Source organism: Aphelocoma coerulescens, chromosome 13, assembly GCF_041296385.1.
Source record: "Aphelocoma coerulescens isolate FSJ_1873_10779 chromosome 13, UR_Acoe_1.0, whole genome shotgun sequence".
In the NCBI taxonomy this organism is placed as follows: Eukaryota; Metazoa; Chordata; class Aves; order Passeriformes; family Corvidae; genus Aphelocoma; species Aphelocoma coerulescens.
This window is the reverse complement of record NC_091027.1, coordinates 5,785,723-5,813,192: the sequence shown is the minus strand read 5'-3', so window position 1 is coordinate 5,813,192 and position 27,470 is coordinate 5,785,723. Positions and strand designations below refer to the sequence as shown.

The 27,470-nt window shown below is 52.3% G+C and overlaps 1 protein-coding gene across 1 annotated transcript; it reads right to left on the bottom strand.

Moving 5' to 3' along the window:
* Positions 1-12,105: 12,105 nt before the first annotated feature.
* On the bottom strand, positions 12,106-25,803 carry LOC138118079 (LON peptidase N-terminal domain and RING finger protein 1-like). Its single transcript, XM_069028867.1, has 12 exons — positions 25,282-25,803; positions 21,427-21,545; positions 20,883-21,005; positions 20,540-20,668; positions 19,749-19,884; positions 18,881-18,974; positions 17,656-17,770; positions 16,905-17,026; positions 16,356-16,514; positions 15,729-15,891; positions 15,502-15,648; positions 12,106-14,394 (listed from the first exon to the last, which is right to left on the bottom strand). The coding sequence occupies exons 1-12, from the start codon at positions 25,652-25,654 to the stop codon at positions 14,197-14,199; spliced, it is 1,878 nt and encodes a 625-aa protein (XP_068884968.1). The 5' UTR covers positions 25,655-25,803; the 3' UTR covers positions 12,106-14,196.
* Between the last annotated feature and the right edge of the window lie 1,667 nt (positions 25,804-27,470).

Here is a 27,470-nt window from a genome sequence, read left to right as displayed (position 1 = left end):
CCTTAAATTTAGAGGCCCTAAAAGTTCTCCTGAGGTGAGAGGTGTGGTAGCCCCACCTCTGCAGGCTGGACTGCAGTGTGTCCTTCCTTCCATGGCTGCTCTGTGTGAGCCCAGCCTGCGTGGTCTCCCACCATATCTCATCAAGACAAACTCAATTTAATAAACTGTAAAATTAATGACATTGAAAATAGTTCTATGGACTTCTTTCTTGTGTGTTCGTCCCTTGCCACTCTCCCACCACACACATAAAAATCCAGCTGTTGGCCAGCCTCAGGTCTCTCTTCCAGCTCTGCACTGGGCTGAGGATGTGCCTGGCAGCTTGCGAGAGCAGCATGGATGAGCGAGAGCAATCTCACTCAGCTCAGCAGGTAAGCACAGATGTTTGGAAAACTAACCTCTTCAAGATGAGAAGAAAAATAAGTCTATTTCAGTGAGATTGATCTGCTGGCACCAACAGAGCAGTCAGCTGGACTTCTAGGAGAGCAGCAACAAACAGCAAATTAGAAGGTGCCAGCCCGCTGAGAGTTCAAGAGAATTAGAAAGAAGAAGGTGTGTCTCAGCAGTGGCTGGCTGGGCTAAAACAACTCCTTGTGGCCCTGCAAGCCAGCCTCTGACTCTGCTGTGGTGGCCAGTGGCCATGTGCTACGGTGAGGGAGCCAATGGCCAGGTGGAAGCTGGCCCTGGAGCACCCCACGGGGACACTGCACCAACAGCAGCCACCAGGTACCTTCAGGCCAAACTGTTCCTCCTGCCAGCCAAAACTTTGACTTCCTGTCAATTAGCTGTATTCTTGAGCAATTTCTGCTTCTCTCAGAAGGCTTTGAAATACAGCTACAGCTACAAACCCCAAAATGCCAGCACCTGGTGTTCAGCAGGAGCACTGGGCAGGCTCTGCAGGGCACTTTGGCCAGTGGGAGCACAAGCAGTGGATCACCCTCCTGCTACAGCCTGCAGCCCCTAGACTTGGATTTTCCTAAATGTCCCCCAATTCCACCTGAATGTGCTGTTTCTAAGTCTCTCTCTTCTCCTGACAGTGAGATACTCCTCGCTGGGCAGCTAAAGAGGAGCAAGCTGTGTTCAGAGTCAATCATTCCCACAGGAGGTCGGGGGGGTCAAACAACTCAAGTTGCCTTCCCAGGCTGTGAGGCTCTGATGACAGATGCTTCCACCAAGGCACAATAGTTCAGTAAGTGTTGTTTAGCTGCACTAAGAAGGATCTGAGTCACAGAAACTTGGTCTTTATTCCTAAATGCTGACCAGACATATACTTTAAATTCTGATCCCATGGGAATGACGGCACCAATGTTTTCCTGCACCAAACCTGATGCGGCTCCAAATGAGATGGATAATTAAACATCTCTACTAAAGGTCTCAGAATAAAAAATCCAAGATTATAGCAGCACAGAAGCACATCACCCGAGGAGTAAAGATTGACAGTCACATTCTGCTCAGGTAAAGGCAATTACAGCTGTGGTTTTTGTCTTTCTCTGAAGTCACAGAATGTTTAAGAAATGTTTGTCCTTGGTTCTAAGGAGACAAAACTTCACCTGACATTTTTGAATTTAGTTTAATGTAGTTTGCTTTCATTCCTTCCTCCATTCCTGTTGAATAAAGGCAAATACTTTCCATTTTCTCATGCCACTTCTATCACAGAAATTAATGCTCTTTTTTGAGCTGAAATGTCTGGAAGGAGTTAAGCCAGCCCCAAAAATTACTGCAATGCTGGATGTGCAAGACAGGCGAAGTGAGGAGTCTGCTAACAAAGTGAGGGAGGGAGAATGCTTGCAAGTGCTTTATAATTGCTAAGATTTTTTTTTAATCCTGTTTACATTTAACTTTGCACATTAAGTTCATAAGCGTGGTGTGCAACCAGGTGCAGTAGCAATATACAAAATCTTATTAAGAGAAGCAAATGAAGAAGATGGGAGGATCTGGGATGGGAAAGGAGGGGCATTGAGATGGAATTAACACCTGCTGGTTTTCATCCTTTCTACCAATATATTGCTTGTCAAGAAACTTGAAGGGGACCAACTTCTGTCAGTTAACAATGCACTTGACAGAAATAATTGGAATGGAAAATGCAATGGCTCACAGCAATCTCCAGAATCTCCTGGCTCTTTGGCTTTCCATCCAGTGGGCACTGCCTTGCTGCAGTTTGGCATCATTCGAGGTCCCTCCTGCTGTTCTCCTCCTCTTGTTTTGCTAATTGCAGTGGTTTTTCACAAACCTTAAATACAAAAGGGTCTTGAGCAGTTCTTGCTGTATTGAACCATTGTGTCAGCAGCTTTTCAGCCCTGCCACCAATGCTCAAGATAAAAGACTTAGATTTTAACCAGGTTGCTATTAGAATGGAAAAAAGGATCAATTGATTACTGGTATCCCTTTGGGAAGTCTCTCACACTGGTGCTTCAACATTATCAACCCCTTCATATTACTGGATGTAGAAATGAAAGTTAAGTGTCATCATCCTTAAACAGAGACAGAAGCCCTGGACCCAGTGAGAAGTGACTTGGTAAGATTTCTCAGAAAGAAAAATAAGTGCAAAATCAGAAAATTAATCTTCACCTTGGAATTTTTAAAATTCTTATTGCTGCTAGAGGAATAGAAGGACCTGTACAGAAAAAAACAACAGAGGTGTGGGTATATTTCAGGATTTATATTTCTGTGACTTTTCTGTGGTTAATAGGTACCTGCTGCCGTGGGCTGGGCTGCATCCTGAACCCTCCCTTGAAGAGTGGGGCATGAGAGCCCTCCTTGCATCCCAGCACCTTTGGAAAGGGAGGTAAGGTGCCAAATCAAGAGCTGCACCCAGGGCTGAATCTGGGCTAAAATCTCCTGTCAGGCACCCAGTGAAACCCCCAGCCTCAGGCAGCAGCTATTGGGCAGATGAGTTATACTCAGACAATTGAAAATCCCACTGATAAGCTCTGCTGAGCATCCCTGGGACAGCCTGGATGCATCATCCTGCTCCCAGCAAAACACTGGAGTCCCTCAGACTGGGAAAAGGCACTGGAAAAAGCAGCTGGACCCCATTCCCCTGCAAACCCACACCTGCAAGCCAGACCTGAGACAGCCTGGGCTCCCCACGAGCACTTGCAAAATCGAAACTCAGTTCAGCACAAGCCCAGCAGCCCAGCCAGCCTGAGGCTGCTCAGCAGCGGGATCTTTTCCTTAACACAGGAAAACATCTTCTGCAGGAAACGGAGGAATGAGAGCTTTTCTCTGAGATATGTCATCTCCCTCTGCCACCTTTAGCTCAGTGTTAGCGTGGAGCTGCCAGGGGGACTCTGACCTTTGTGGGAAATGTAAAAATCATTGAGGCTTTCATATTGTTTAATATTCCTCATTGATTAGTTTCCATCTCCCTGAAGGTAAGTGGATTTGACTTAGAGCCAGAGCTCAGCAGTACCCGGTGCTGTGGGTGGTATTGAGCTTTCAAGAGAGAGAGAAAGCTGACAAAATAAAATGCAGGGAATGACTTTCAAAAATAAGGACAAGAAAATTAATAACTTTCAGAGTGGATGTCTTTTTTCCTGTCCTGGACTAAAATCTCACTACCATTTGCATAAAGCTTTAACTCCCAGAGACAGTCAAACATTGACAGCTTATTTCAGCTCCAAACCATGGAACTCATTTGTTGCAGTGACAGAAACGTTATGTGGGCCTGGTTTTAATTTTATTGTGCCAAAAATTGGCTGTATTTGCTGTGCCCATCCCAGAGTAGGCTCGTGGGTGCACCAGCCCTGTGTCTTCGCCAGTGAGTTGGGATGCTGGTGGCACAGTGCTCCCACCTCACCCCCTCTTGTCAACAGGACTTCCAAGCCCAGCTTTGAGCAGGCAGGAGGAGGAAGAGCTGCCTGCTCAGTCAGCACAGGCAGAGCAGCTGCCAGGGAAAAGGCAGCAGAAACAGGGCACAGAGCTCAGGGCGGGGCAGTTTGCACTGACTGGGGGCCAGTGCAGCAGGCATGGATGGAAATCCCCCCCATGAGGATTTCCTGCTTCTCCAGACCCAGAACATCCAATCTCACATAAATCCACCCCTGTGCCAGACAAGCTGAATGAAGCAGAGCTGCTGAGTAAGGAAGGGACCCGTTGAAAAGCCTGTTTAATTGCCTTGAAACTTATTTTGAGGAACCATAGGCAGTAATCTCCCTTCTAATAAAACAGCCAAGAATAGCCATGTCTGCACAGCTCTTGCTACTTGATTAATCTCATCTCGGCTCTGTCTTCTTTCTCCCAAGGCTTTTTCCACAAAGCCCTGACTCGCCCCATTCCACTGAGTCATCCACAGCTCTGATCCCTCTGCTCCCAGGCTGTCTCTTCAGGCTCATTATATTTTTAAAGCCTGGGCTGGTTCTCTTCCTCCCTCTGTGTCTGGCCAAGTAAATGTTGGGATCTGCTTTATGAAGCCAGGAGTCCCATCGCCTGCCAGGAGTCCCAGCAACATCCGCCAGCGGGGAGCAGTGCTCTGCACATCCCATGCCATGCTGGCCATGCCACAGCTTCTGGCATCAGCAGAGGAGCAGCCAGAGGGAGGAACACACCACTCCCTTCTGCCCAGTCATTCCCTCCCTGGTCCCAAGCTTTTGGGATCTCTGGCATTTTCAAATGCTTGTTACAACTCTCCCCAGTTTGCTTTAAGGGGTTTGTGCTGTCCTATGTCAGCTTAGGTGAGGTCACTATAATAATAGCAGTAGATAATGAAGAAATAATGAGCATTAAGAACTACCTTCAAATTAATCACAGCTTTATTTGTCTATTTCTAGGTACAGCAGCACACCTCCAGGCTCCCTTATCTTTTTGGGTGCACCTGGAACTGTGAAAGCTCTAAACTTGCAAATCCAAAGCTCAGACAGGGTAGTTTTGCTTCAAATACTCCAGTAAGGTAATAATAAAAAAAAAAAAAAAAAAAAGGAGTAAAAAAAAAAAAAAAAGAAGAAAAATCATGCTCTATATTTGGTCTTTGGATTTGTTGGATGTGCAGGAGAGGAAGGTTTGGGGGAGCTTATGGATTTGTACAGGAGCTGAAAAGCTTCTGCCTTCTTAGCAGCCTTCATTGCACCATGCACAGAAGGGAGAGCTGCTCCTGTTCTTGCCAGTGCAAGCCCCAGCCCTGCCCTCCATCCCTGCTGAATGGTTCTGCTGAAATGTGGACACTGGGCATGGATTCCCCCAGTTCTACTCAATGCCTGTAAAAATGCCTTTTAAGCACCTCTTTTCCCATCTCAGAATAAAACTTGGCTTCCTTCTACTGCAGTTATTTGTGGGAGATTTATAAAGTGTCCAGGAAGGAGAATCATTTTCTTCCTTCACTCCTGGACCCTTCAAAATTCTAAACAAATAGATTTAATCACCTTCCTAGAAAAACAGTAGTGATGTCAGTGTGTCTGAGTCACAAGGGGATGTTGTAACCCCTCAGTCTGAGCTGGGATCCAGGAACCAAGAATTGGATTTTCACAGCATTTGGGATATGTCATGCCTGAATCCTCAAATTTTAACTTTTAAACTTTTTTTTAACTTTTGCCCAGGATCTTGCAAGCTGTCCGGGCTTGTAAAAAGGATTTGTGCCACACAGTCCATCTTTTAGCTATCTGCAGTAAATCTGGGCACTGTGTACAAGAAAAAGAAGAACCTCAGTGGCAATTCACTGATCCATGAATAAAATTTGATGAGGAGGTGCCTCCATTCAGTCCTGACCACTTTTGCCATTTACACCACACTCCCCAAAGTACCTGGTGGCTGGCTGTGAGCAGTGAGTAAATCTGTGCAGAGGACAGAACTCAGATGAACCTGCATTTAATGTGAGTGAGAAGCCCTGATGTGAGGGGTTAAACCCTCTATTTTTACAATATCTTCCAGAATTCAAGAGGAGGTAAATGTACCAGTGAAGTCAGATCCATTTCCCATCTTTTTGGGAACAAAAGACAAGGCATCCATGTGCTTTCTGCAGGCTTAAAAAAACAGGAGCCAGAGAGAGCTTCCAGTCTGGTCAAATTTATTGTCTTTCCAGCCTTGACTTTCACAGCACTCCCCCAGTTTTAGCTTCTCATTTTTCAGTGTTTGGGGCTGGCTGGCAGGTTTTCAGTTTCCATCAGTGGAGTGAGGAGGATGGTTACCCCCAAATGCCCAGGAGTGCTCAGAAGAGCCAGGGGAAGTCTGGAGGAGGGAGCGAGACAGCGACGTCTTTGCAGCAGAGACAATGAAGAGGGACAGCTGTGCCACAGCACAGTCCTACCTGCTGCTTTTCAGTAATCACCCAACTGGGCTGGTTTTTCCCCCCTCTCTCCTTTCTCACTATTAAGATTTATGGGCAGGAATGTGCCCAGCTGTGTCTGACCACCATAAACCTCTCGTGGCTGGTAAAAACCGACGAGCTGCTCTCCCCGCTTGTTAGCAGTCAGGAAGATGGAAGGAAGTGGGAGGAATCCAGAGGGTGAGGCTTTCTAATGCCTCACTCTTCACTGCCGAACCCAGAGCTATTTATGGTGCAATTATCACCACAGACAGGCTCCTTTATCATCCAGCCAATATTCTGGGTAGAAATCCTATTGCAGCCCAGCCACTCCATACATCATCTAGGCTCAGGCAATGGCCAGGTGAAGAGGTTTGCTTGCAGGAAACATATCTGCCAGACACTGCTGGGCCCTGGCACGCCTGCTCACCCTCTATTTATGGCCAGGGAGGAGGCTGTGTCCTCCTGCCTTCCCAGCAGGGCCCAGTGCAGTGGGAGCAGGTGAGAACAGTGTAGGGCTGTTCTGCACAGCGATGCCAATGGGGACTTCCCACGGGAATCTGCTCCTGTTGGGGCATGATGGATGGGTTTCACTAGAAACACAAACAGCAACAAGGCTTCTGGACTGAGCATGGCTCAGGGCAGCAGCGGAGGGAGAGGGGTGGAAGGGAAGTGACAGGAAGTGAGTTTTGAATCCCGTGTGGTTTCATAAATGAGCCACAAGGCAGGGAGGGGAGTGAAGCACCTTACACCCTGGCCATGTCTCTGAAGAGCAGTTCCCTGGGTCTCTGTGTGCCCCCACAGCTCTGGGACACCCTCCTCACCTCCTGCCTGGCCCCATTGCCTGAGTCTATGCTGTAAGAATCGTCCCCCAGGAGTCACTTTGGGTGTGCAGCACAGCTCCACCAACCGAAACTTGGATTTTCTTTTTTCTTCTTCCTCCTCCCAAAATTCCTTTTACTCTAGAGAGGAAACTGAACGATTCTCCTTAGTCTGTGCTGTAATCCCTCACAAAGTTTGGCTGCACTTCTCCATGGGGCTAGAGGGTCTTGGGGCAAACTCCCATGCAGCCTGCTCCTGTGGCTGGTTTGGGACAACACCAGAGAAGATTGAGTCAGGAGGAGATCAGTGAAGCAAGGTTTCCTCTTTAATAACCATCTTGAAAAAGACTGTGATGTAGATTCTCTGATGTCTAATGAGAGTTGAGCATACCCTTCCCCTCCCCACTGGAAGATGCATTTCTTTCATCCATTTCATTTCCCATATTCACAGACCTTGCCAGGACCTCGATATACCTGGAAGCCTCTTTCCCTGTGTCAAACATGGGTGGTACTGGACAGCTGCTGGTGGGAGCGAGCGAGAACGCACACAGGGCTGCTGAGTCACGGAGCCTGATTTTCCTGGAGAATCAGACTGAACTCCCACCCACATCACTGTTCCCCCTGCCAGGGCAGAGCTGGGACGTGCCCTGGCCTCTGCTCCACCCTCTCCCCTTTATCTTTCATTTCACAGAGCAGGGATCTATTTATTAAGGAATGAGCCTCAATAGTTGCAATGAGTTAAATTCCTGAGGCACAGGAGCTGAAATAACCATCACTCACCCTGCCTGTTCACCTTCTAATTGTCACTCACTTCTGCCTTTTCACATTGAAAAGGGAAGAATAGATCTAGGCAATGCAATTTAATACACCAAACATACCAGCTTAATTGCAATCCCCATAAGCCAGACACACAAAACTCTAAACAAATTCGATTAATTTATTTCAATTTGCACAAGTCTTCCTCTCAGACTGTAATTAATGGAGGGAAACAATTAAGGTAAACACAGCCCAGCTGAGAGAGCTGTCCTTGCTAAAAGTCACATTTATTTTAATAATGCTGTATTTATGTAAGTTCCACGCTTTTAACAAGTTTCCCATTTCCTCGATATTTAATCAGTCCTTTAAATATTTTGCCTAGGCTCAAAGGGTTTTGTGAAATCGGGAATCAGGAGGGAGAGACCAAATCACCGATGAGCACTTGGGATGGATGTGGCTGTGGGCAGAGACTCAGGGGTTAATCCCTCCTCCAGCTGCTTCCCGGGGGCTGAAATGCGATCCTGAATCAGGTGGTGTGGGAGTGCTGGGAGGCAGCCCCTTGTTACTGTCCCAAACCCAGGGCTTCCCAATTGCAGGCTGGTAGCATTGCTGGTGTGAGTGGGCTAAACGGGTTTGGAAAAGCCTTTGGAAAAAGGCTGTCACTGTAAATCTATTTATTAATGGTGTAAATTACCCCCGGTCATGCTAAGGCAGCTCCACCTGATGCATCATCCTGGATCTCCTGCTCCTGCTTGGATCAGGGCTTGGCTTTGCACAGTTCCCATGTGCAGCACAGCCAGGGAATGCCAGTGCAGCACCTCCAAAATGCCACCACACGGAGGCAAAGGCATTTGTCCAGCTGCCACTTGATCTCTGCCCAGGTCACCTTCAGCATGTGCCCGTGATCACCACGCTCTGCCCTGTACAGGACAGGGCTGGATTTCACCCCCTCATGCAGCCTGGCCAGAAGGAAGGACAGCACAAACACCAGCACCGTGTGATTTTTGGGGTTGTCCCGTGCAGGGCCAGGAGCTGGACTCGATCTTCCTCGTGGATCCCTTCCAACTCAGGATATTCCATGTTTCTATGATTCTACTATTTCTCCAGGTGAATAGGCAGGTCCCACTTCCAACTGCTCCAGCAGTGACTTTGCATCACATTTTTTTCATCACCTGTCATTTTCCAGCTTTGAATACATCCCGTGGGTGAGTTTCTTGAAAGAGACGGCACATCTGTCTCCATTGCTTTCCTTTGCTTTTTTCTTTTTTTCTTCTGAGAAAGCAGGAACAATACGACCCATCTTTCATTGCACCAACTGGTATTGCTAAAGGGTGGAAAAAATTAGGTGCTGGTTTTTTCCTTTTTCTTCCCACCTTCATTAACTTTAACATGTTCTGTTCTCCTCTTCCAGCACGAACGTAGCATTGCTAGAGAAGAAAATCTTAGCTCAAACAATCTTGTGTTGATTTTCCGCTCTCTCAAGTACCGGCTGGTCTAATTAGTTTGGAAATGCACCATTTGTTAAAGAAAGATGAGGCACAGTCTGACACCTGCTGTATTAATTACTTACCTCTATCTAATTGCTTGCTCACACTGTTAGGTGAGGGAAGTTGTCACCCGTGTCTCGATTTGAAGGGGTTGAACAGGAAGGGAGGAAATGGTGCTGTTGAGGAGGAGGTCACATTTTGGGGTGATGGAAGTTAGCACTGGTTTACACCTCCCCACTGTCACGATCCGCTAATGCAAGCGGGGGTCGTGATGGTTCGTTTATCGATCTCAGAGTGTAAAAGGACACAAGAGATTTCAGTTTTAATCAAAACAGTGCACCTTTATTAAGTGCCCACAACACAGTAATGCAATAGAAGAGAGAAAGAGAGAGAGAGAGAAAGAAACACAAAGTAGAGAGGAAGAAAAAGAGGGGGGGCAATAGCTACCAACGGATGAGACGAAGTCCTCGTGGTCTTCTGCCAATAGATTCGTCTTCTTTCCGTGGGGAGATCTCAGACTTGGTTATTTCAGAAAGTCCCTTTATAGTCCTTTTCAGAAGTGAGGGGCAACTGGCCAAGAGGTTGGGAAATCTACAGCCGTTGTTATGGGGTCCATTGCTTTGGGAAACAGGTACAGGACAGACGCACAAGACCAGTGTGCAGGACAGGTCATTCCTTTCCCCTTCAGTGCAGTCCTTCCCGCCTGGGCAGCAAGAACGGTGCAGTCCATTGTTACCTGCACTAATTTCCTCAGGAATGTGTTCCAGTTCCCAGCGGGCACACCCGCAGGCAACACTTGGCAGACATCCCACCTCAGCTAGGCCAGGACTGCTGTGCTCAGTCTCTGTCCTCGGCGATGATCGTGAGGCAGATGAGGGATTTTCGGACTGTCTCTTACACCCACGGATGTCAAAACAGGTGCAGGATACATCCCAACATCCACAGAGGAAGGCTGGATGGGGTGGGAAGAAGGCCTCTTTGGAGAGTGACTACCAGGGACCTTGTTGGGTGACCGTGGGCAGCACATTTCCTCTTCCCACCCCAGTTCCTGCCTGTAAAATCCAGAGTGGTGGTACAGAAAGGCCAGAAATCATTACTAGGTGTTGTTGGGATGCACAGGGGAGGAATTCAAATCCTCAGGTAGCAAGTAAATCACAGTGGCACAGGAGCCAGGACCTCCTGTGCTGCAGGCCCAGGTGCCTGGTTCCTCTTGGGCCCTGACTGCCTCTGAGGAGCCCACACAGAGACAGACCCATCTAGCCCTGGCTCTGGCTGCTGGTGTGGGGCTGAGGCTGCCACACGCAGCCCCCTCACCCACACAGACGTTTGTGGCAAGGCTGGGAGGGGGAGCAGCATGGAAGTTGCCAGGTCTTTGCCAGCCAGTCCCAACTAGATCCCAGCTGCTCCGTGAAACAACTGGTCATGCCAGTGGGGCTGAGAGATGCCTGGGCTGCCTTCAGAAGGGGCTGTGGGATGCTGTTCTGCCCCAGCTGTGTGCTGGGACATCGGGTTGCTTCACTTCCCACCTCCAAGCTGCGGCCGTGCCCAGCAGGACATCTGGAAGAGGATGGGGAGCAGGACACCCCCAGCTGCCCCAGTGCCCTGCTCCAGTCCCAGGAGAGCCAACTGGCTGGAGTGGGGAGAGGAGCCTGCAGCACAGACCTTGCGTGCTGGGGGAGCTGCAGGTGGACTCACAGTGACCTGCCCAGGTCCCCAGCTCTCCTTCTGTGCTGAGGGAGTGCTCGGGGCAGCCCGTTTGGGGCCAGGGCTGGGAGTAGGGCTGATTTTGGGGCTGATGGTGAGAAAAGCCAAAGGCTCTGGCAACAACCGATGCTGCACATCCCCTGTGCTGTGCCTTCCTCCTCGCCCGCACTCAGCCTCTTCCTGACATCTAGTGGGAGCAGGGCAACACGGCAAAGGGATCTGCTGTCAGCCCCAGACTCCCGGGCACACACCAGCCACAGGTCGGGCACAAGGCCTGGGCTGCCAGAGCCACCAGAAGGGCTGGCACCGGCCACAGCTCACAGCTGGGCTTCATCAGGGCACAGCTGCTTCTGTAGAGCATTGCTAGGGAGGAATTCAAGGTATAATTCCTCACGGAAGCAGTTATTAATGGGATACCAGGGGCACTGCTTTGAGGCATGGGATCTGTTTAGGGTTATCCACCATCTCAGACCACTTGAGCCCTCTGCCTTTCTGTGACTGCTATTCCATGTTCCCAGGAAAGATGCACAGCACAGCTGGGCACTTCCCTTCTTGCCCTTGGTTCTGGATGGCACCTCTGGGAAGCCCAGGGAAGAGGAGACTTGGGAGCAAGAGACAGGCGAGAGCTGTCCCAGCAGGGCATCACCTTACATGTAGGACCACCTTTTCATTTTAGAGCCTGTGCACATCTCCCTGGATCATCTCTCATCCCTGATACCAGCTGCCAAAATCTAACCTACTCCCAGCTCACAGCCCTCTGCCCATGGTTGCAAAGGCAGGACAGGGACAGATGCTCACCACAGCATTTGGGGACATTGCCTCCAGGGTCATTCCACACTGCTCAGCATCTCTGCTCCCATCCTTCCCCAAAGCCTTTAGCTGCAAAGACAGGCAGATTATTCTTCCTGTCTTATTTCACGTTTTCTGCTAGCAAAACCACTTTATTTCTTCCCCTTCTTGCCATCTGCCCTTGCTGGACCGTGATCACTGTCCCTACCTTGCTGTCTGAAGGGTGTCACCTCTCCACCTGTCCCCAGATCTCCCTGGGGATGCCCAAGCACTTTTATTAACAAGCAGCTGAAAGTTAAACACCAGCAACAAAACAACAACAACAAAGGTCTTTATTTCAATGACCAGAAAGAAAATTTAATTCCAAGAGCAAAGATAGTAATAAAAACCACAAAGGTGCTCCAAGCAAACTGGAGCGAGTTGCACGGATCCCTTCCCAAAGCAGCCAGGCAGATGCAGCTCTGGTCCCTGGCTCCTCCCCAGTGTGACACGGTGCAGAGCCACACTTCTCCCTGCGTGCCCCCATGCCAGCCCCTTGCTGGAGAGATCCACAGGGACCTCTCAGCCCTGGGGAAATGGCAACTCAGGGGGCACATGAGTGGCTTGGGGTGGCGATGTCACTGCGTGAGCCCACACTGATCCTGGGGAAAAGAAAGGCACTTGCCAAACTTCAGTGTCATCCTGCCACCTGCCCTGGGACCACAGAGCATCCCTTCATCACCTACCCCAGCCCATGCCAATCTGACATCCCAGGGATATGGCTCCTTGGGAATCGTGGTGCTCCTGGGCCAGCAGCACAGCTCAAAGGTAGAGGAGCAAATCCAGCTCCGAGCTGTCCTCAGCTGCCCTGTGCTCACAGAGATTCCTGGGGAGAAAGCCCTCAGTTCCTGACTGTCGCTCCAGGGAGGCACTTTGATGAAGAGGAGGGACAGGGACTTCTCACTCCGGGAGGCAGAAGGACAGGGAAAGGTGGTGGCCCTGAGCAGGGACCTCTCTGGAGCTACGCCCAGTCTCCCACCCCAGGCTCAGCCCAGCAACACATGCAGTAAGGATCACTGCACTGATCTGCTCCCCCACAGCTCTCTGAGGGGGTGTGGGGCCTTTGAGAAATGCAGGGATAAAATTCCAGAAGCAATGTTAATCCAATGACTGAGTGGCTGTCACTCCTAGAATTGAATCCAAAGCCACTGAAATTATGGATGAAAACAAAAATCCCAAATCTTCAGGACTTCCATGGCGGCCTGCTCTGTCCAAAGAGAGTCTTTGCCCTGTGTCTAGAGACAAGCAGCAGCCAAGCACTCGCTCCCTGACATGTGGCTCATGGCCTCAGTCACTGATCCTACCCCCTCCCTGCCTCTCTGGAGATGTGGATCCCTTTGACTTCACTGCGCTCTTTTGAGGGACACTGAACTATTCTGGGTCCCAAGTGCAAGGGTCCAGCTTTGGCTCAGATCCTGATTTTCTCCTGAGGAGGCAGAAAGTTCACGAGAAACATCGAACAGGGAAAAATTGCATTAGTCAAGGAGCAGAAAGTCTCACAACAAAACTTTCTGAGTTAACTCCCTTGTGCTATCAGCTCCTCCCAGCCCCCAGGTTCGACCCTGTAATCTGAACCCAGCCAGGGTTGGGAACAGTAGCCTTTGGGTAGGGGGAAAAGCACCAAAGATGACATATTGCCCCCTCCCATGGTACTTCACAGCATTGGAGCCAGCAGTCAGGAGAGTGCCTGGCAGTGCCCTGGCAAGCAAACACAGCACAGCACCGAGTAGAGCAGTGGGAAGGGGATGTCTTGACCTGAGAGCATTCAAAGAGAACCATCTCCTCACCATGTGGCCATGGAGGTGGTTAGAAGCAGGACCATGAGTTTCAGACTGTTTAATTTAACCTTTCTTCTTGTTCAAATACAAACTAAGTCAAAGCTGTAAGCAGTGGCACAGTCAGCTCCCCAGGACGGGGGAAGCACTTCTCTGCTTCCCCAATGCCACCTCTCCCCAGCCTCTAAATCTGCTGCAGGGGGCAGGACCATGTATAAAACCCCTAAGCTGTCCTTCAAAGTGAAAGAACCAAAAGTGAGGCAATCCCTGCACTCAGTCCTCTGCCCTAAGGAGAATCCTCCTCCGTGCAGAAGCCACTCAGCAAGTGATTTGGGCTTTGGAGACACCACCCAGCTCTCCATCCCAGTATCCCCTTTGGTGGCACAGCACGGCAGCAGTGGCACCAAGCAGCTCACAGAGGTGGCCCGGATGGCACAGTGTCGCTGTTGCTGCAGCCGGGCAGAGGGTGCCCAGCTCACGGCTGAGGTCACTATTTTGGCGGGGAGGGGGGGGCTCAAACCACACTCAAACCGTGGAGCAACACAGAGAGAAAGCCAAGGGTGGAGGTGAGTCCCGAGGGAGGGCAGGGCGGGTCAGACGCGGCCGCGGGGGCTGCGCTCGGGCAGGAGGTGCCGGGGCGGGGGCTGCTGCAGCAGGGCCGTGAGGATGTGCTGCAGCTGCGACAGGCGGGCGCGCAGCGACGTGCAGGACAGCAGGGTCAGCTGGTAGGACGGGTCAAGGGGCAGGATGGACAGGAGCCACCAGCACCACGTCGGGCCGTCTGCTGAAGCCTGGAGAGGAGAGAGGGAGAGATCCCCACATCAGGAGCTGCGAGGTGAACGCAAGGGTGGCCTTCAGGCAGCATCTGATGGGAAACAGTTGCTCTTGTCAGGACAGCAACGCCAGCTTTGGGCAAGGTACTCCCCTGAACAGCCTTTTGTCTGTCCAAGCTCGAAACTGCTGGGCAAACTAATTTAATTTCCAGACAAGCATTCCCCAGGGAGCCTCCAGATGCAGATGTAGCTGGTAAAAAGTCTATACTAAAGAGACAATGAAGTATCTTGTGCATTTCCTTGTTTAAGCTGGTGCTTTTTGTAAACATGGCCCAAATCCTGCATGGTCAATGTTTTTGGGACACTGGCCATCATTTGAAGAGGTGAGGTGCAGGCCATGCAGGCACAGCTGTTGGGCACTGCTTTTGTAAAGTGGCTTTTTTATAACCTGAGCCAAACTATGAGGGAAAAGCTCAATTCAGCTGAAGGAAGGGTGAGTAGTTTTGTAATTCCAGAGCACGTCATTAATGTGACTACTGGCCAGGACAGCCTTAGCCTGGGACAAGCCAGCAAGAGTATATTTGTAATGATCCAGAGAGGAAACACTTTCCTAAAGGAGTGAAAATTAAATTTTGGGATTTTTTTTCCTACAGAATCTGAATTTGTCAGAGCAGTATAACAAGCAAATTGGATCCTGTCCTCTTAGCTCCTCACCTCTGACCAGCTGTGGCTGTCTCAGAGGATCACAGTGAGAAAGGAGACTGCAGACTCAACAAGCTGCAGGGTTTTTTGCCAATTTGTTTTGTTGCTTTTTCCCAAAGTGTTTTCAAACCCACACAGTTCCTCAGTTCTCATTTAGGAAAAGACTCTGGGAAAGATTTTAGAACTCAGTGCTCCATTTCCAAGAACAGTTTAAAACCATAAAGAAACATCAAGCAGTTTTACAAGACAAGCCCTACCAACTCTATGAATGAGAGATGCTGCAACAGGAGTGAAAAACTGGATTTGTTTTGTTACTGCTGGGGGGAAGCCGAGTAGGGAAGCAGGGTGGTTAGTGCAGAACAGCACCACTTCAGAGGCTCTCTTGGTACTCGGTTTAATGCATCCCTTCCCTCAGGGCATTACCTGGATGTCCTCTTCCTTCTCAGGCAGTGGACCATGCTGCATCAGGATGTGCCTGGAGGTGAGGTCTCCGTGCTCACAGAACCGCTGGGCCAGGCGATAGGTGCTCTCGTGCAGGCACTGCAGCTCCTGCAGCTCCTCCCCGGACACCTGAACGGACACAAGAGGGACACAGGTGTCCATGGGGAGGTTCTGTCCCACTGCAGCCCAGGATTTGGCCCAGCCCTCACCTTCCTGTCCTCCAGGTACTCGATGTCAGCGGTGTGGTAGCCATCCCTGTGCCCGCGGCTCAGCACCCGGAACCGCTGCCGGCCGATGGTGTCCACCAAGGACCTCCCGTCCGCCAGCAGCTCCACCTGACGGATCTCCAGCATGCAGCCGTAGTCAGCAAAGCTGCAGGGACACAGGGACAGAAAACAGGGGCTGAGCTGGGGTAATGGGTGGCAAGAGGGCTGCTTCTCCTGAAGGTACCATCTCCAAAGCAGGAAAAGGCCCAGGAACAAGCTGTCTGGGCAGGGGCAAATTCAGATATTCAGTCAAGCCTCCTCCCAATGCTCACTAAGAGGAGCTGGAGGTCACAGCCAGAGAACCATGGAGCTCAGAGACATCCTGAGTCAGAAGCTGTTCCAAGAATGTTGTGTTTAACAGCCACCACTGGCTCTGTGCAGCTCCAGTGCTGGTCTCATTACTTGATCCCATTTCACTCTGCAGTGTGGGGAACACACCACCTCCCTGCTGACTCTTTCTGAGAGATGCCACTGATAGGGAATCTTTCTACTCAGTATTTTAGACATTTGGGGCTGAGGCAGAGAGGGCCAAATCAGCTGGGGCAGGGGGAGGCTTGCCCAGGAGCTCACCTTTTCCCATTCTCATATATGCACATGCCGAACCTCCTGGAGCCGCTCTCCTGGCACCGCCGGATCATCAGGCGGTACCGAGGCTCGAAGACGTGCAGAGGGCAGGGGATGCCAGGGAAGGACATCGTGCACACGAAGATGGGGATGTTCTTGGTCAGGCTGAGGGACAGAAGGAGAAACCACTGTGATGCCTCCCTAAGCAAATCTCATCCCAATAGCTCTGCATCAGCTGCTCCCCCAAACCAGGTGTGTCCTTTCCCACAAGAAGTGAGCAGAGCAACACTAAAGCTTCCACTTGGCTCACCAAGAGACCAAAGACACATTCTGCCCACAAACCAGCTCCTTGCAAAGATGGTCCCTCGCCCCCAGGTGCCCCACCAGCCATGTCCACACCCACCAGCACTGCTGCAATGTCGTCCTGGAGGTGGGACAGGCATCACTTGAGCAGAACCAAGCCAGAGCAATGCTATGGGGTGTGGACAGCCCCCTCAGAGCGCATTCCAAGTCCCCATGTGCACACACACACACACAGGAGCACTCCCTGCTTACTTGGAGAGCTCTGCCATCTCTGCCCGGTGCAGCTCCCGGCGCTCAGCCAGCTGTGTGGGGAAGGTGGCCAGCATGATGTCCTGCAGCAGCACCGTGGGGCTGTACCTCCCAGCCTTCAGGTACTAAAAGGAATTAGACCCAAAAATAGGTTGGAGAAGAGCAGGGAGGAAGCCCTGGGGCTCTGCCGGACTCTGAATCACGCTCAATTTATTGGAACTGAAGGTAATTTTAGACCAGAGAAAGTCAAGGATAAAACCCATTGGGGGATGTTGAGCCATTGAGCAGGATGGGATGTCAGCTCCACCGAGACCTCCAGACACAGCTCAGAGCCAGGGCCCATCCAATGCAGCGTCCTGTCTCTGACAGTGATGCAGTCCTTGTATGACAACCTAATTTCCCTGATGGTCTCATCCGAATCCCTTTTCATTAAAGATTAAAGCAAATCTCCAGGCTAGCAGGTTTCCCATCCATTTCCATTTTTTAAAGTAATTAGGATTTGCTTTTCTCTGTCTCTTTTCTCCTGTTTACAATCTCACTAAATCACTGTGGCATCTTGTGGAAATGAATCTCTTGGTCTTAATTATCAACTGTCTGGTCATTCCCATGTGAGTGGAGATGACACCACCGTGCCAGGGAGCTGCTAATTTAAGAGCACTGCACCTTCCCACCTCAGCCCTGGGCACACAGCCAGCAGCTGGAGCTGGTTCCCAGCTCTCCCTCGGGCTCCATCCCTTGGGACTCATGCCCTCACCTCTCTCAGGCTCTGTTTGCAGAGGGGGCAGTTGGGCCGGTGGTCCAGGCAGCGTTCGAGGCACTCCTTGCAGAAGGTGTGACCACAGGGCGTTGTCACTGGCTCAAAGAACATCCTGCAAAGGATGATCACAGTCAATGGATTGCAGAGAACAACAAAGGGAAAGGAGCACAGATAACTCCAGCAGAGACAGACTTTAATTAGTCTTTTAATTAGAAAGTCTGGGCTCAGACTGCTGGGCTTGCACAATGATGTTCCTGGCCTGAGCTCTGCTCCCCATCTCTGCTGGGTCTCGATGGAATCCCAGTGGACCCCATCAGTACATGGCACCCCTTGGTCCTGCCAGGGCTGTGGTTCCCCAGACACCCACAGCAGTGTGTAATCCAACAGGCAGTGACAGGAAAGTGCCTCCTTCTCCCCTGCTCCAGGAACAGAGCCAGCAACAAGCACTCGAGTTGCCCACAAGTAGCTCCAGGATCAGAAATTAAATTAAGGTCTTGGGGAAGCCCTGACTCCTCCTGAACACTGTTTTCTGCTTTCAGAAGAGACCCAAATTCACATAATTCAGATCAGATTCAGCCTAAATTTCCCTCCCCCATGCCATGCCCAGACCTGGAAAAAGCTGCCGTGCAGGAGACCTTGACCGACTTGCGCGTCTGGCGGTGCAACACCCACCCAGCTCTCTGCCAGCAGCCGCTTGCACAACTCCCCCACGTCCTGGGACACACCAGGAATAACAGCCTGCTTTCAGCATGCCCTGTGGCACTACACCACCAGCCCCTCCCCAGCCCTGAGCCAGCAGACAAACACAGGCTCTACCCTGTTCCCTTTTCCACCTGCACCAGGCAAAGAGCTCAGAAATGTTCCTCTCTAGGTCTGCAATATCCCCATCATGGATGGAATTTCCCTGGGCAAAGCCTGCAGGTACAAAGGGCAACCACTGCTTTTGGTCTTTGACCCCACTGAACATCCCCACCTCCACATCTATGTCCCAAGGGATACAGCCACAGTGATGCTGTGCCCTGAGACAGGGTGATCTGAGCTTCTGCCACCTGGCAGGGTGTCCCATGCCCCTGCCTTCCCCTCTCATCTCTACTGAAACCTACATATCAGCAGTACTCAGGACTGAGCTTCTACAAAGATGTGAAGAAAGATGCACACCAGTAAAGAAAACCCATCAGGTGCTAATTCCTCATCCTTAAGGCTCTCCTGCTGGAGAACTCACCGTATGCAGAGGGAGCACTCCAAGTCAGAGATGCTCAGTGACTCCCCGAGGCATGGCTGGGTACACTTTGCTGCTGCTGTTTCCTCCTTGTTATCTAGTGGCAGAAGAGAAGAGAAGACAACCCCCCATTTCAATATAGAAAATTAATCTTTGCTTTCTGACCTTGTTCTGAGGCATAACTGCCCTACAAAGTGCTTTGAAAGTGTCAAAGAAAAACAAAACCACTAGGAAATGCAACATAAACCCCTCTGTTAACCCACCCATGTTCATCCATAGCTGGAGTGTCAGTGGGTCTCATGGTACGTGGTGGAGAAAGGTGGTATCTCCTTTTTCAGGCAGGGAAACTGAGGCACTGGGCAGTGAGATGGACCAAGAAGCTCCAGGATGGAAGTCTCTGGAGACCTGCCATGAGCCATCACTGCTTTATGCAAACCCAGGTATGTGGCAGCCACCTGGCTGGACACTGATGGCAAGTTAATGCTAATGGAGGTGCTGCTTCCCCAGCTCATGGCATGTCCTGACCCCCACATGGAAATTTATTCTAAACCAAAACCCATCTAAACCCATGGGAACCAAAGAAAGGCTGTCCTGACTCCACAGAGGGAACAAGTGATGACTGGCTTTAGCAAGAACTTGTCACCAAGCTGGAGCCAAAAGTTCATCAGCTCAACACAGGAAGATCAGGTGGATCCTCCTCACGTCCATGACAAGCAGACAATGTCCTGGCCAGAGCTGCCCCATCATGTGCCCATGGGATATTTGTTTGTTGAGCAGGATACAGTGCAAACACCAAGTTTTCAGTGCCAAAATGGATTTAAAAGAAGTATTTTACATGAGACAACACTGTGGTACCTTTGATGACACTCACCCAACAACCACTGGCCCTGACTCTCTGCTGAAGTCTCCGGTTCTTGCTGTCGCCCCGGCTGGGAAGGGGTGGCTGTGCCCTGGCTGTGCCCAGACCCAGCATCCCCTCGGCCATCTGCCAGCTCTCTCTCCTGATCCTAGGCACAGCAAGATGAAATTGAGCCCAAACCCTCCTCTCCCTCTGAATGCACAGCCCCATCTGTCCCACCAAGCCTGATGGCACCGGGAGGTTTTCCGGTGTGCTGCTGTACATTAACACCTTGCATCTGCAGGACAGCAGGAGCATGGCCTGAACATTGCTGCCCATCACATGGTTAAAACATGGGTTCACTCTGGCCAGACCTACCAACTGCTATTTGGATGTATCTGAGCCCATTTTCTGAATTCCCTCTTCTCTCCAAACCCCCTAAGTTTGTTTACAGACAGCAAAGAGAAAAATACAAGCTGCCCTTAACAGCTGCTAATGGTCTGAACTATTCTCAAGTGTGTTTTTTTAGATGAAAAAAATTGAAACTCACTTTTTTTCTTTTTTTTCTTCCTGAATGTAGTGAGATGAACAGAGAGAGGAAGTCTCCTCTATTTCCTGAGTCCCCATGGCATCAGCCCCGATGGTACCTGCTCTCCCACCCTCCACAACCTGCAGATTCTCATCCCAGCACACCACCAGGTAAACATGGCTACATGTCCTGCACAATCTCCCCGTATCACACCTCCTTTCCTGTCACTGGACAAGTGGGATGTCCCAGAAGGGCATTAAGTCTCCTTGCAAACTCAGATATTGCAGGCTCTTACCTGAGCTTGTGTGGAAGATGGGAGTGCTGTGCTCCCTCCACTGACCAGGGAACCAGCTGAGCTCAGGTGAGCATCACCCAGGTGTGCAGCAGCTGTGTGTGGCTGAGGAGCATCGGCTTCCCCAAGGATCTGCATGGACAAAGCAAGGGTTGGGGGATGCTAGGAGGAAAAAGCAGGGAGGTGGGAGGGCTGCCAGGCTCCCTCTTTTTCCCCAAAGCACCCTTCTGCTCACTGCAGGAGGTGTCTGTGCTGACTGAGCACTCTCTTGAGTTCTTCAGAGGAGAAGGACATCTCCCTGTGTGATGTGAGAGCCCAGGAACCCACCATGGCAGAGCCCACACACCTTCTCCATCTCTCTCTGAGCCAGCTGGAAATGGGGACTGAGTGTCAGGCAGTGCTCCCAGGCCAGCAGGGCTTCAGCTCTCTGTCCCATCTCCAGAAGCACCTTCCCTTTCCCGAAGAAGGCCTGCAGAGCAGAAAAACCTGTGGTGATTATGAGACAGTGACCAGCTGAGCGTGTGCCCCTTCAGCTCCTATGCAAGCCCTGGGGGAATGTCCCTCCTGCCTGCTCCCATCCCAAACCAAAGCACTCGGATATGTCACTGATCCCCTGCTCAGACTTGGCTAAAAAAACCCAGGACTCTCCAAAGTGCAGCAGTTGCAAAAGCCAAGCCTAGGGAGAGCTGGAGAAGGAGGGAAAGAAGGACACGGTGCCAGATCTCTCCTGTGAGAGCAACACAGCACCTGCCACCTGGGTTAGCAACCTAAAATGGGTCTGTCAAGTGCATTTCTGAGCAGGATAAATCCACTGGCTTGGAGAATTCAGGAGGGGGGGAACTGCTCCTGTACAATAATATTTGGCTCCAGTGGATGTGGCCTTCACTCACCTGGTGGTCTCCAGGCTCAGCCCTGCACACAGCATCCAGGTCCTCCAGTGCCTGAGGATACTGCCCCAGCGCCACGAACGCCTCTGCCCGGCACAGCCGCAAGGAGCTGCAGTCCAGGGCTGGAAAGAGAAATGTGGTCACTCGTGTGATGAGCCCATGGTGAGGCAGTGGGGCTGGGTGAGGCTGGGGAGAGGCCACCACAGTGGGACAGTCAGTCCCTGTGCCACTGCCTCACGCTGAGCACAGCCTGGTCCTGCAGTGCTCTTCATTAGGAGTCACAGGTCCTGTAAGTTTCTGCAAGGAAATTATTTCCCCTAAATACCCAGTTTTAAACTCTTTGAGGCTCTTCCCTTTGTTTTTTCCTCCATCTTCCCCAAACACTCTCAGCCTAGAGGCCCCACCATTGCCTCGGGGCTCAGCCATGCTGGGATCTGGGCTTTCATCCATCTTTTTGGGATGCAGCATAAAAACTCTACCATACACGTAGTCCCTACAGGGCTGTGGCCACAGGAGGCTCTGCGATGTGACTCATCTAGCAGAGTCACAATAACACGTTACCAAACAAGACTGCAGTGCTGGATACCTTAATTCCAAGACCTACCTGGCTGTCACTGCTCTCCTGGGGCAGATGAGAAGCCAGAGGGGTGTAAGAATCTGTCTGCACCACAGGACCTTTGGCTTGGCGTTGACCCCTTGACTTGGGGTTTCCAAGTATGAGAAAGGCTGAGATTTCCCAAAACAGAGGAAGAGAACTGAGCATCCAGTTCCTTGTCAGCAAGATGTCACTGATGGGATGTCAGGGGGCTGGGAGCACAGGTCCCACAGCCACTGCTAGTCATAACACCAAGCATTACATGCTCCTGCCCTTTTCTAAATAACTGGCAGCGATATCCTCTTCTTTCCTTCCTCAGAAAACCACATAAAGACCTTCCTTCCTATCAGCACTGCCAGTGGCAGAATTGGGTTGGGGGATGTCAGGGAGAGCGAGGAAGCAGCACCCCAAGAGCCCACACTCATGGAGTAACCAGGTGTGGCAATGTTTGTGGGTTTGGAAAGCAGAGATGCCCAGACCCACCCCGTTACATCACAGCTCATGGAGGTGACCTACATCCAGTGCAGTGCTGGTTTTCCAGCTCAGGTAACAGGTCTGTGCCTCCAGCCCTGCATCCCCCCAGCTCTGAGCATCGGCTCAAAGCTGCTGAGGGATGGGGTTGGAGACTTGTTGCTCTCTGGTCCATTTGGGGAGGCCTCCAGTGTCATGCAGGTCCCCCCACTGGCTCCCAGTTCCCTGGGGGATGATGGTAGGTCCAGCACAGGTAACTTGTGGTGGCCCTGCAGGATGCTGGCACTGAAGCCAGCCCTGTATCATAAATAAGGCACCATTCTCAGGCACTGCTGCTGCATTTGCTGTGGCAAATGTGGTGTGGGCAACATTGCCTTGCTGAAGGGCCAGGAGCTCTCTCAGGGGCAAGCTGGGTCACGGGCCTGGCTGGCAGCTGATCAACAATCATCAGGAAACATCACTGTTAGTGATGTCTCCTGCACTTCCAAGCCCAGCAGCATTTCCTCCTGGCCCAGTTCAAACACGGTGCTGACGCAGCTCTGCCAGCAAGCTGCAGGTCGGGACTGGCAGCCCCATGACAGCCCGGTGCAGGAAGCATCTGCCCCTTTCCCTGCCTGCCCCTGCTGTCACCCTGCCCAGGCACACACCACTGCTTATCACAGAGGAGGAAACTCTGCCATGGCTATTGCCTCCTTGTCCCCACGCCCAGCATGGAGCATAGGGAGACTTTGCTCCCTGCCTGGTGTCACCCTAACCCAGAGAGCAGCAGAGCCAGGCACAGCCACTCCTGCACCACTTCTCCACTGGCCATGCTGAGCTGTGCAGCAGAGCAACACCTGGTCCCTGGCAACTTGTTTTCCTTTATAATATTAGCCAAGACCCTAGGGCTCGAGTCAGGAAACATAGGAACTTGCTGCTCAGTACCCCATCCCACAAGCACCCATCCAGAGGTGAAATATCCCAGCCCCTGAGGCCAGGTAAGGATGAACAAATACGTACAAAGTCCAGATGCTTATTTTCCGTGTGGGCAAACCCATTCAAACATTTGCCAAGCCCAGCAATAGAGCAACTGATTTGGCAAAAAAAAGCCCATTCCAGATGTGTAAAACAGGGCAATGAATCCTGCATTTCTCTGCTGCTACAGCTATTTTTGATCTATGATATCATTAAACTCTAGGGCCATCAGCCAGCTGGCAGCCTCACAGACTTGCCAGCCTCCATGCTCCAGGCATGTCAGAGGGCCTCCTGTGCTACACGTTACACTGCATTTTTCTGGTGTTCACTCAGAAAACATGAAGATAAAAAGTTGACAGTTTACTTCCACCCAAGCAAAGCGAGCTGGGCTACAGGCTGAGCTGAGCAGGGCACTGCAAACCGGCCCTATCACACCACACTGAACCACAAATAAAATATTCCCGAGGGTCTAACATTTATCACTGGTTCTGTTTCAAAGTGAAAGGCAGCCCGTAAAAAGTTGTGCAGCCGAAAGCTGGCTGCAGGCTGCAGGAGCTGAAAAATGCATCCTGAAAGCACCACCCACGTGGCTGAGCCTGGCAGCCCCTGGCAGCAAGCACGGGTTCACTGGAGCTGAGGCTGTGACTGCAATTTCCTTGTCGCCCTCAGCCAGACTTTCCTGTCTTTCGGGGAACAGAATGTGCAGGGAAGAGGGAGGACAGAGTTTGCAATGTTTCCTCTTTATGCGCACAAGGGATTTTTAAAGAAATGTGTGATTGTACACCCCGATCAGGCAAAAGCCTGGAAAATAAGTACTAGAGAAGTGTACATGTGCCTTTGCTCTGAAGGAGGGTGTGCAGCGAGAGACGGATGCCTCTGGAGGTTGCATAAAAGGACCTGTTTTCTGCTGCCAACACCAGGATCGACCGGTCTGCTCAGCCCTTCGTTTCCAGGCTTACCCTGAACCTCTGGCACCTGTCTTGCAGCAGGCGATGAATAAGAGCCTGCGCTGCGGGAGGGGAGCTCAGTGCTGTCATAGAAACGACGTGGAGAAAGGAAATTCTGCCTCCGTCGCCCCAACCCCCTGCTCCAGACGTATTGTATAACCCCTTTTATTTAAGTATTAACTTTCCAAGAAATCCACTTACAGCCACACATTGAAGCAGATCAAACCCCACCCCTCGGGCCCGATCCTGGCCCTGCAGCCAAATGTCTCGCCAGAGCCGGCTGCAGAAGGGGCCGGGCCGGGGGCTGACCTGCACGATGGGGCTGGCACAGCAGCTCCGCCAAGGCTGTATCCTCGCCAGGCTTTGGGGGGAGAGGACGTGTCCATCCCGGACTGGACAAGTCCCAACCACTTAACATAATGGCCACCCCCTGGGCAGAGCTCTTCCTCTGACCCTGAAATATTGCCGGGCTGCAAGATGTGAGCATCTGCTGCACTTCCCTCTCCAGAGGCACGTGGCCGATGGGACACAGGCAGCGGGCCTGGCAGGGGATGAGCAGCGCGGTTTGCCTGACAGCCCACCGCCCCCAGCACCTCGGGACATCCACGGATATGGAACAAACGCCCAGCAGCTGCGTTCCCCCTTCCCATCCCCGTCCACACCAGCCCTCCCTTACAACACTTCCAGCTTCCCACGTCTTCCAGCTCTGGACCGTGCAGGCTTGGAGTGCCCTGAGCTGCTGGGACACGGTGACCTACATTGGTACCCACACCGGTACCCACCTGCTGCAACAGCCCAGCCCGTGCCTCCCCGTCTCTGCTGCTGGGCTGGCCCCTCGCACCCCGCACCCCACCGTCCGCACTCCCAGCCCCTGAGCCCGGTGGTCCTTACCCAGCTCGACCCCTCTCTGCGCCATCCTCAGCGCCTCCCGCGCGTCCCCGCGGGCGAGGCGGTCGCGGACGCGCTCCGCCAGCCCGGCCAGCCGCCGCTGCCGCTGCACGCATCGCTCCAGGATCCCGCACAGCACCACGCTGCACCTGGCCGCCCCGACGCCCAGCAGCTCCAGCCGCTCCTGGCACAGCGGGCAGCGGGACGGCCCGGCCCCGCCGAGGCACGGCTTGCAGAAGGAGTGGCCGCAGGACGCGGTCACCGGCTCCCAGAGGAGCAGGCGGCAGCAGGGGCAGCGCAGCAGGTCCAGCCCGAGGGGCTGCCTGGAAGGGCTCTCCCCGGGCGGCGGGGAGCTCGGGCTGGAGGGGCCGCTCATGGCAGCGGTCGGGGGAGCTGTCCCTAAAGCCGGCGGTGCCCGCCCGCCCCGGCCGCCGCTCAGAGCGCGCTCCGCAGCGCTCCCGGCCCCGCCGGCCCGGCGGAAGCTGCGGCTCCTGGCCCGGCCCGCCCCGTCCCGCCGGAGGGACCCCGGGCGGGCGCCGGTGGCGGGGCTCCCCGGGCCGCCATTGGCCGCCGCCGCCCGCGCCGCCCCGCCCCGGCCGCGTTTCGTAACGGAGCCCGCGGTACCGGGGGCGCCGCGCAGGGCGAGGGGCGGCCCTGGCCCCGGCTGGGGGTTGGTGTGCAGGGGGGTGCCGACCCCCCGAGCCGGGCCACGGGGGGGTGGGGGGTGCTTCGGAGCCGGGAGGCAGGGATGCTGGCGGGCTCCGAGCAGCCGGGGTGCGGGGTACGAGTCGGACGTGCGGGCTGAAGCCGTGCGCCGGGCGGAGGAGAGCTCTGCACCAGCTGGGCACGGGGTCCCAGGCGGTCTGGGGCACGCTGAACCTGGTGCAAGGGAGATGCATTCCCTCACCACAGAGTCATACAACAAAAGGTCAGTAGCTCTCGCGTAGCAGGTGCCGAGAAAAACAGCTGAAAGCTGGCAACTCTGGAGCTTAGTAGATCAGACTTTATATAAGGATGATGCACATTCCCCAAGGGCTCATTTGTGTGTCCCCAAAAACAATCCAAACCCACGCACACAGTGGAAGAGCTGCGCAGGGAGGGAGATCACCAGCAGGATGTCAGTGCAGGTGAAACCTGTGCCCTGCTGAGGGAGTGGCTGGCAGAGGTTTGGGCTGTGGAGCAGGTTTTGTTTCCTAATGTACTGCAATTACATGAAACAGCTCATGAGTAGTTTTAAAAGCTCAGCACCTAAGCATTTTATGTGGGCTTGATAGGCTTCATTGCTTTCTCCGTTATCTTTTTAAGTGATCCCTCCAGACTGGAGAAAGCTCGGGTGACATTTGGTAACACTGCCCTGAAAAGCTGAGCATGGCATTAGGGACAGCGGTCACCCTGGGAGCACTGGAGTCTGTCTGGGACTCTGCCCAGCAGCGGACATGTTCCATGTCCCCATCTGCAGGGTCAGTCTTTGGTTCTCTCTCCCCCGCTCCCAAGGACCTTGCACATCACTTCCCTCAGCAGTTCGCCCATGGGCATTTCTCAGGTGGATAAAGCTCATTCAAACCAGATGCTCTCCTTTCATGGTTTAGTTCTCATGGCTCATTTTTCCAGCAAAACCTGGCTATTCACTGAAAAAAAAAGATTGCCATCAAGGAGGCCTCACCAGTTTTGCGTCCAGATTACCCCTCAAGAAGGGCACGTTCCTGGCTCCTGAGCCATGAAATGAGGGTGATTTTAGCCACCACAGCCAACAATGCAGCAAAGTGCACAATAACCTGTTTGTGTGGCTCAGCCTGGGAGCAGCAGCCCTTTGCCAGGGGCAGCTGCTGTCAGGTGAGGAGTGCAGCATGTTTCACCACCCCAGCCAGTTCCTCTGGGAGACACCGGGCTGTTTGCCTGGGACCTGCCTCATTCTTTCCCTCACCTCCTGATTCACTCCACAACCATGTGTGGGCTCTACAGCGCCTCACAAGCAGAGCAGACATGCCGCTGCCTTTGCATAATACAGTTTAAAATCAATCAACCATGACACGTGAGGCCATCGCAAACCAGGCTTCATTAGCACCAGTGTGCAAGAACATTTTGTTTTCTTCAATCCGTCCAGAGCTGAGCTGGTTCAGAACTCCAAATGCTTTCTCTTGTCACTGCCGTGTTTGTGCTGACTCAGTACATAACTGTAAAAGAAAAAAAAA

What these genes read in the sequence shown, in the direction of transcription:
- LOC138118079 (XM_069028867.1), bottom strand. Translation starts at nt 25,654, where the DNA reads ATGAGCGGCCCCTCCAGCCCGAGCTCCCCGCCGCCCGGGGAGAGCCCT. An exon ending in CTGAGCCTGGAGACCACCAG is followed by an intron (nt 21,006 to 21,426) that starts GTGAGTGAAGGC and finishes TCTGCTCTGCAG; the next exon opens with GCCTTCTTCGGGAAAGGGAA. An exon ending in TCAGGGCCAGTGGTTGTTGG is followed by an intron (nt 18,975 to 19,748) that starts GTGAGTGTCATC and finishes TTCTGCCACTAG; the next exon opens with ATAACAAGGAGGAAACAGCA.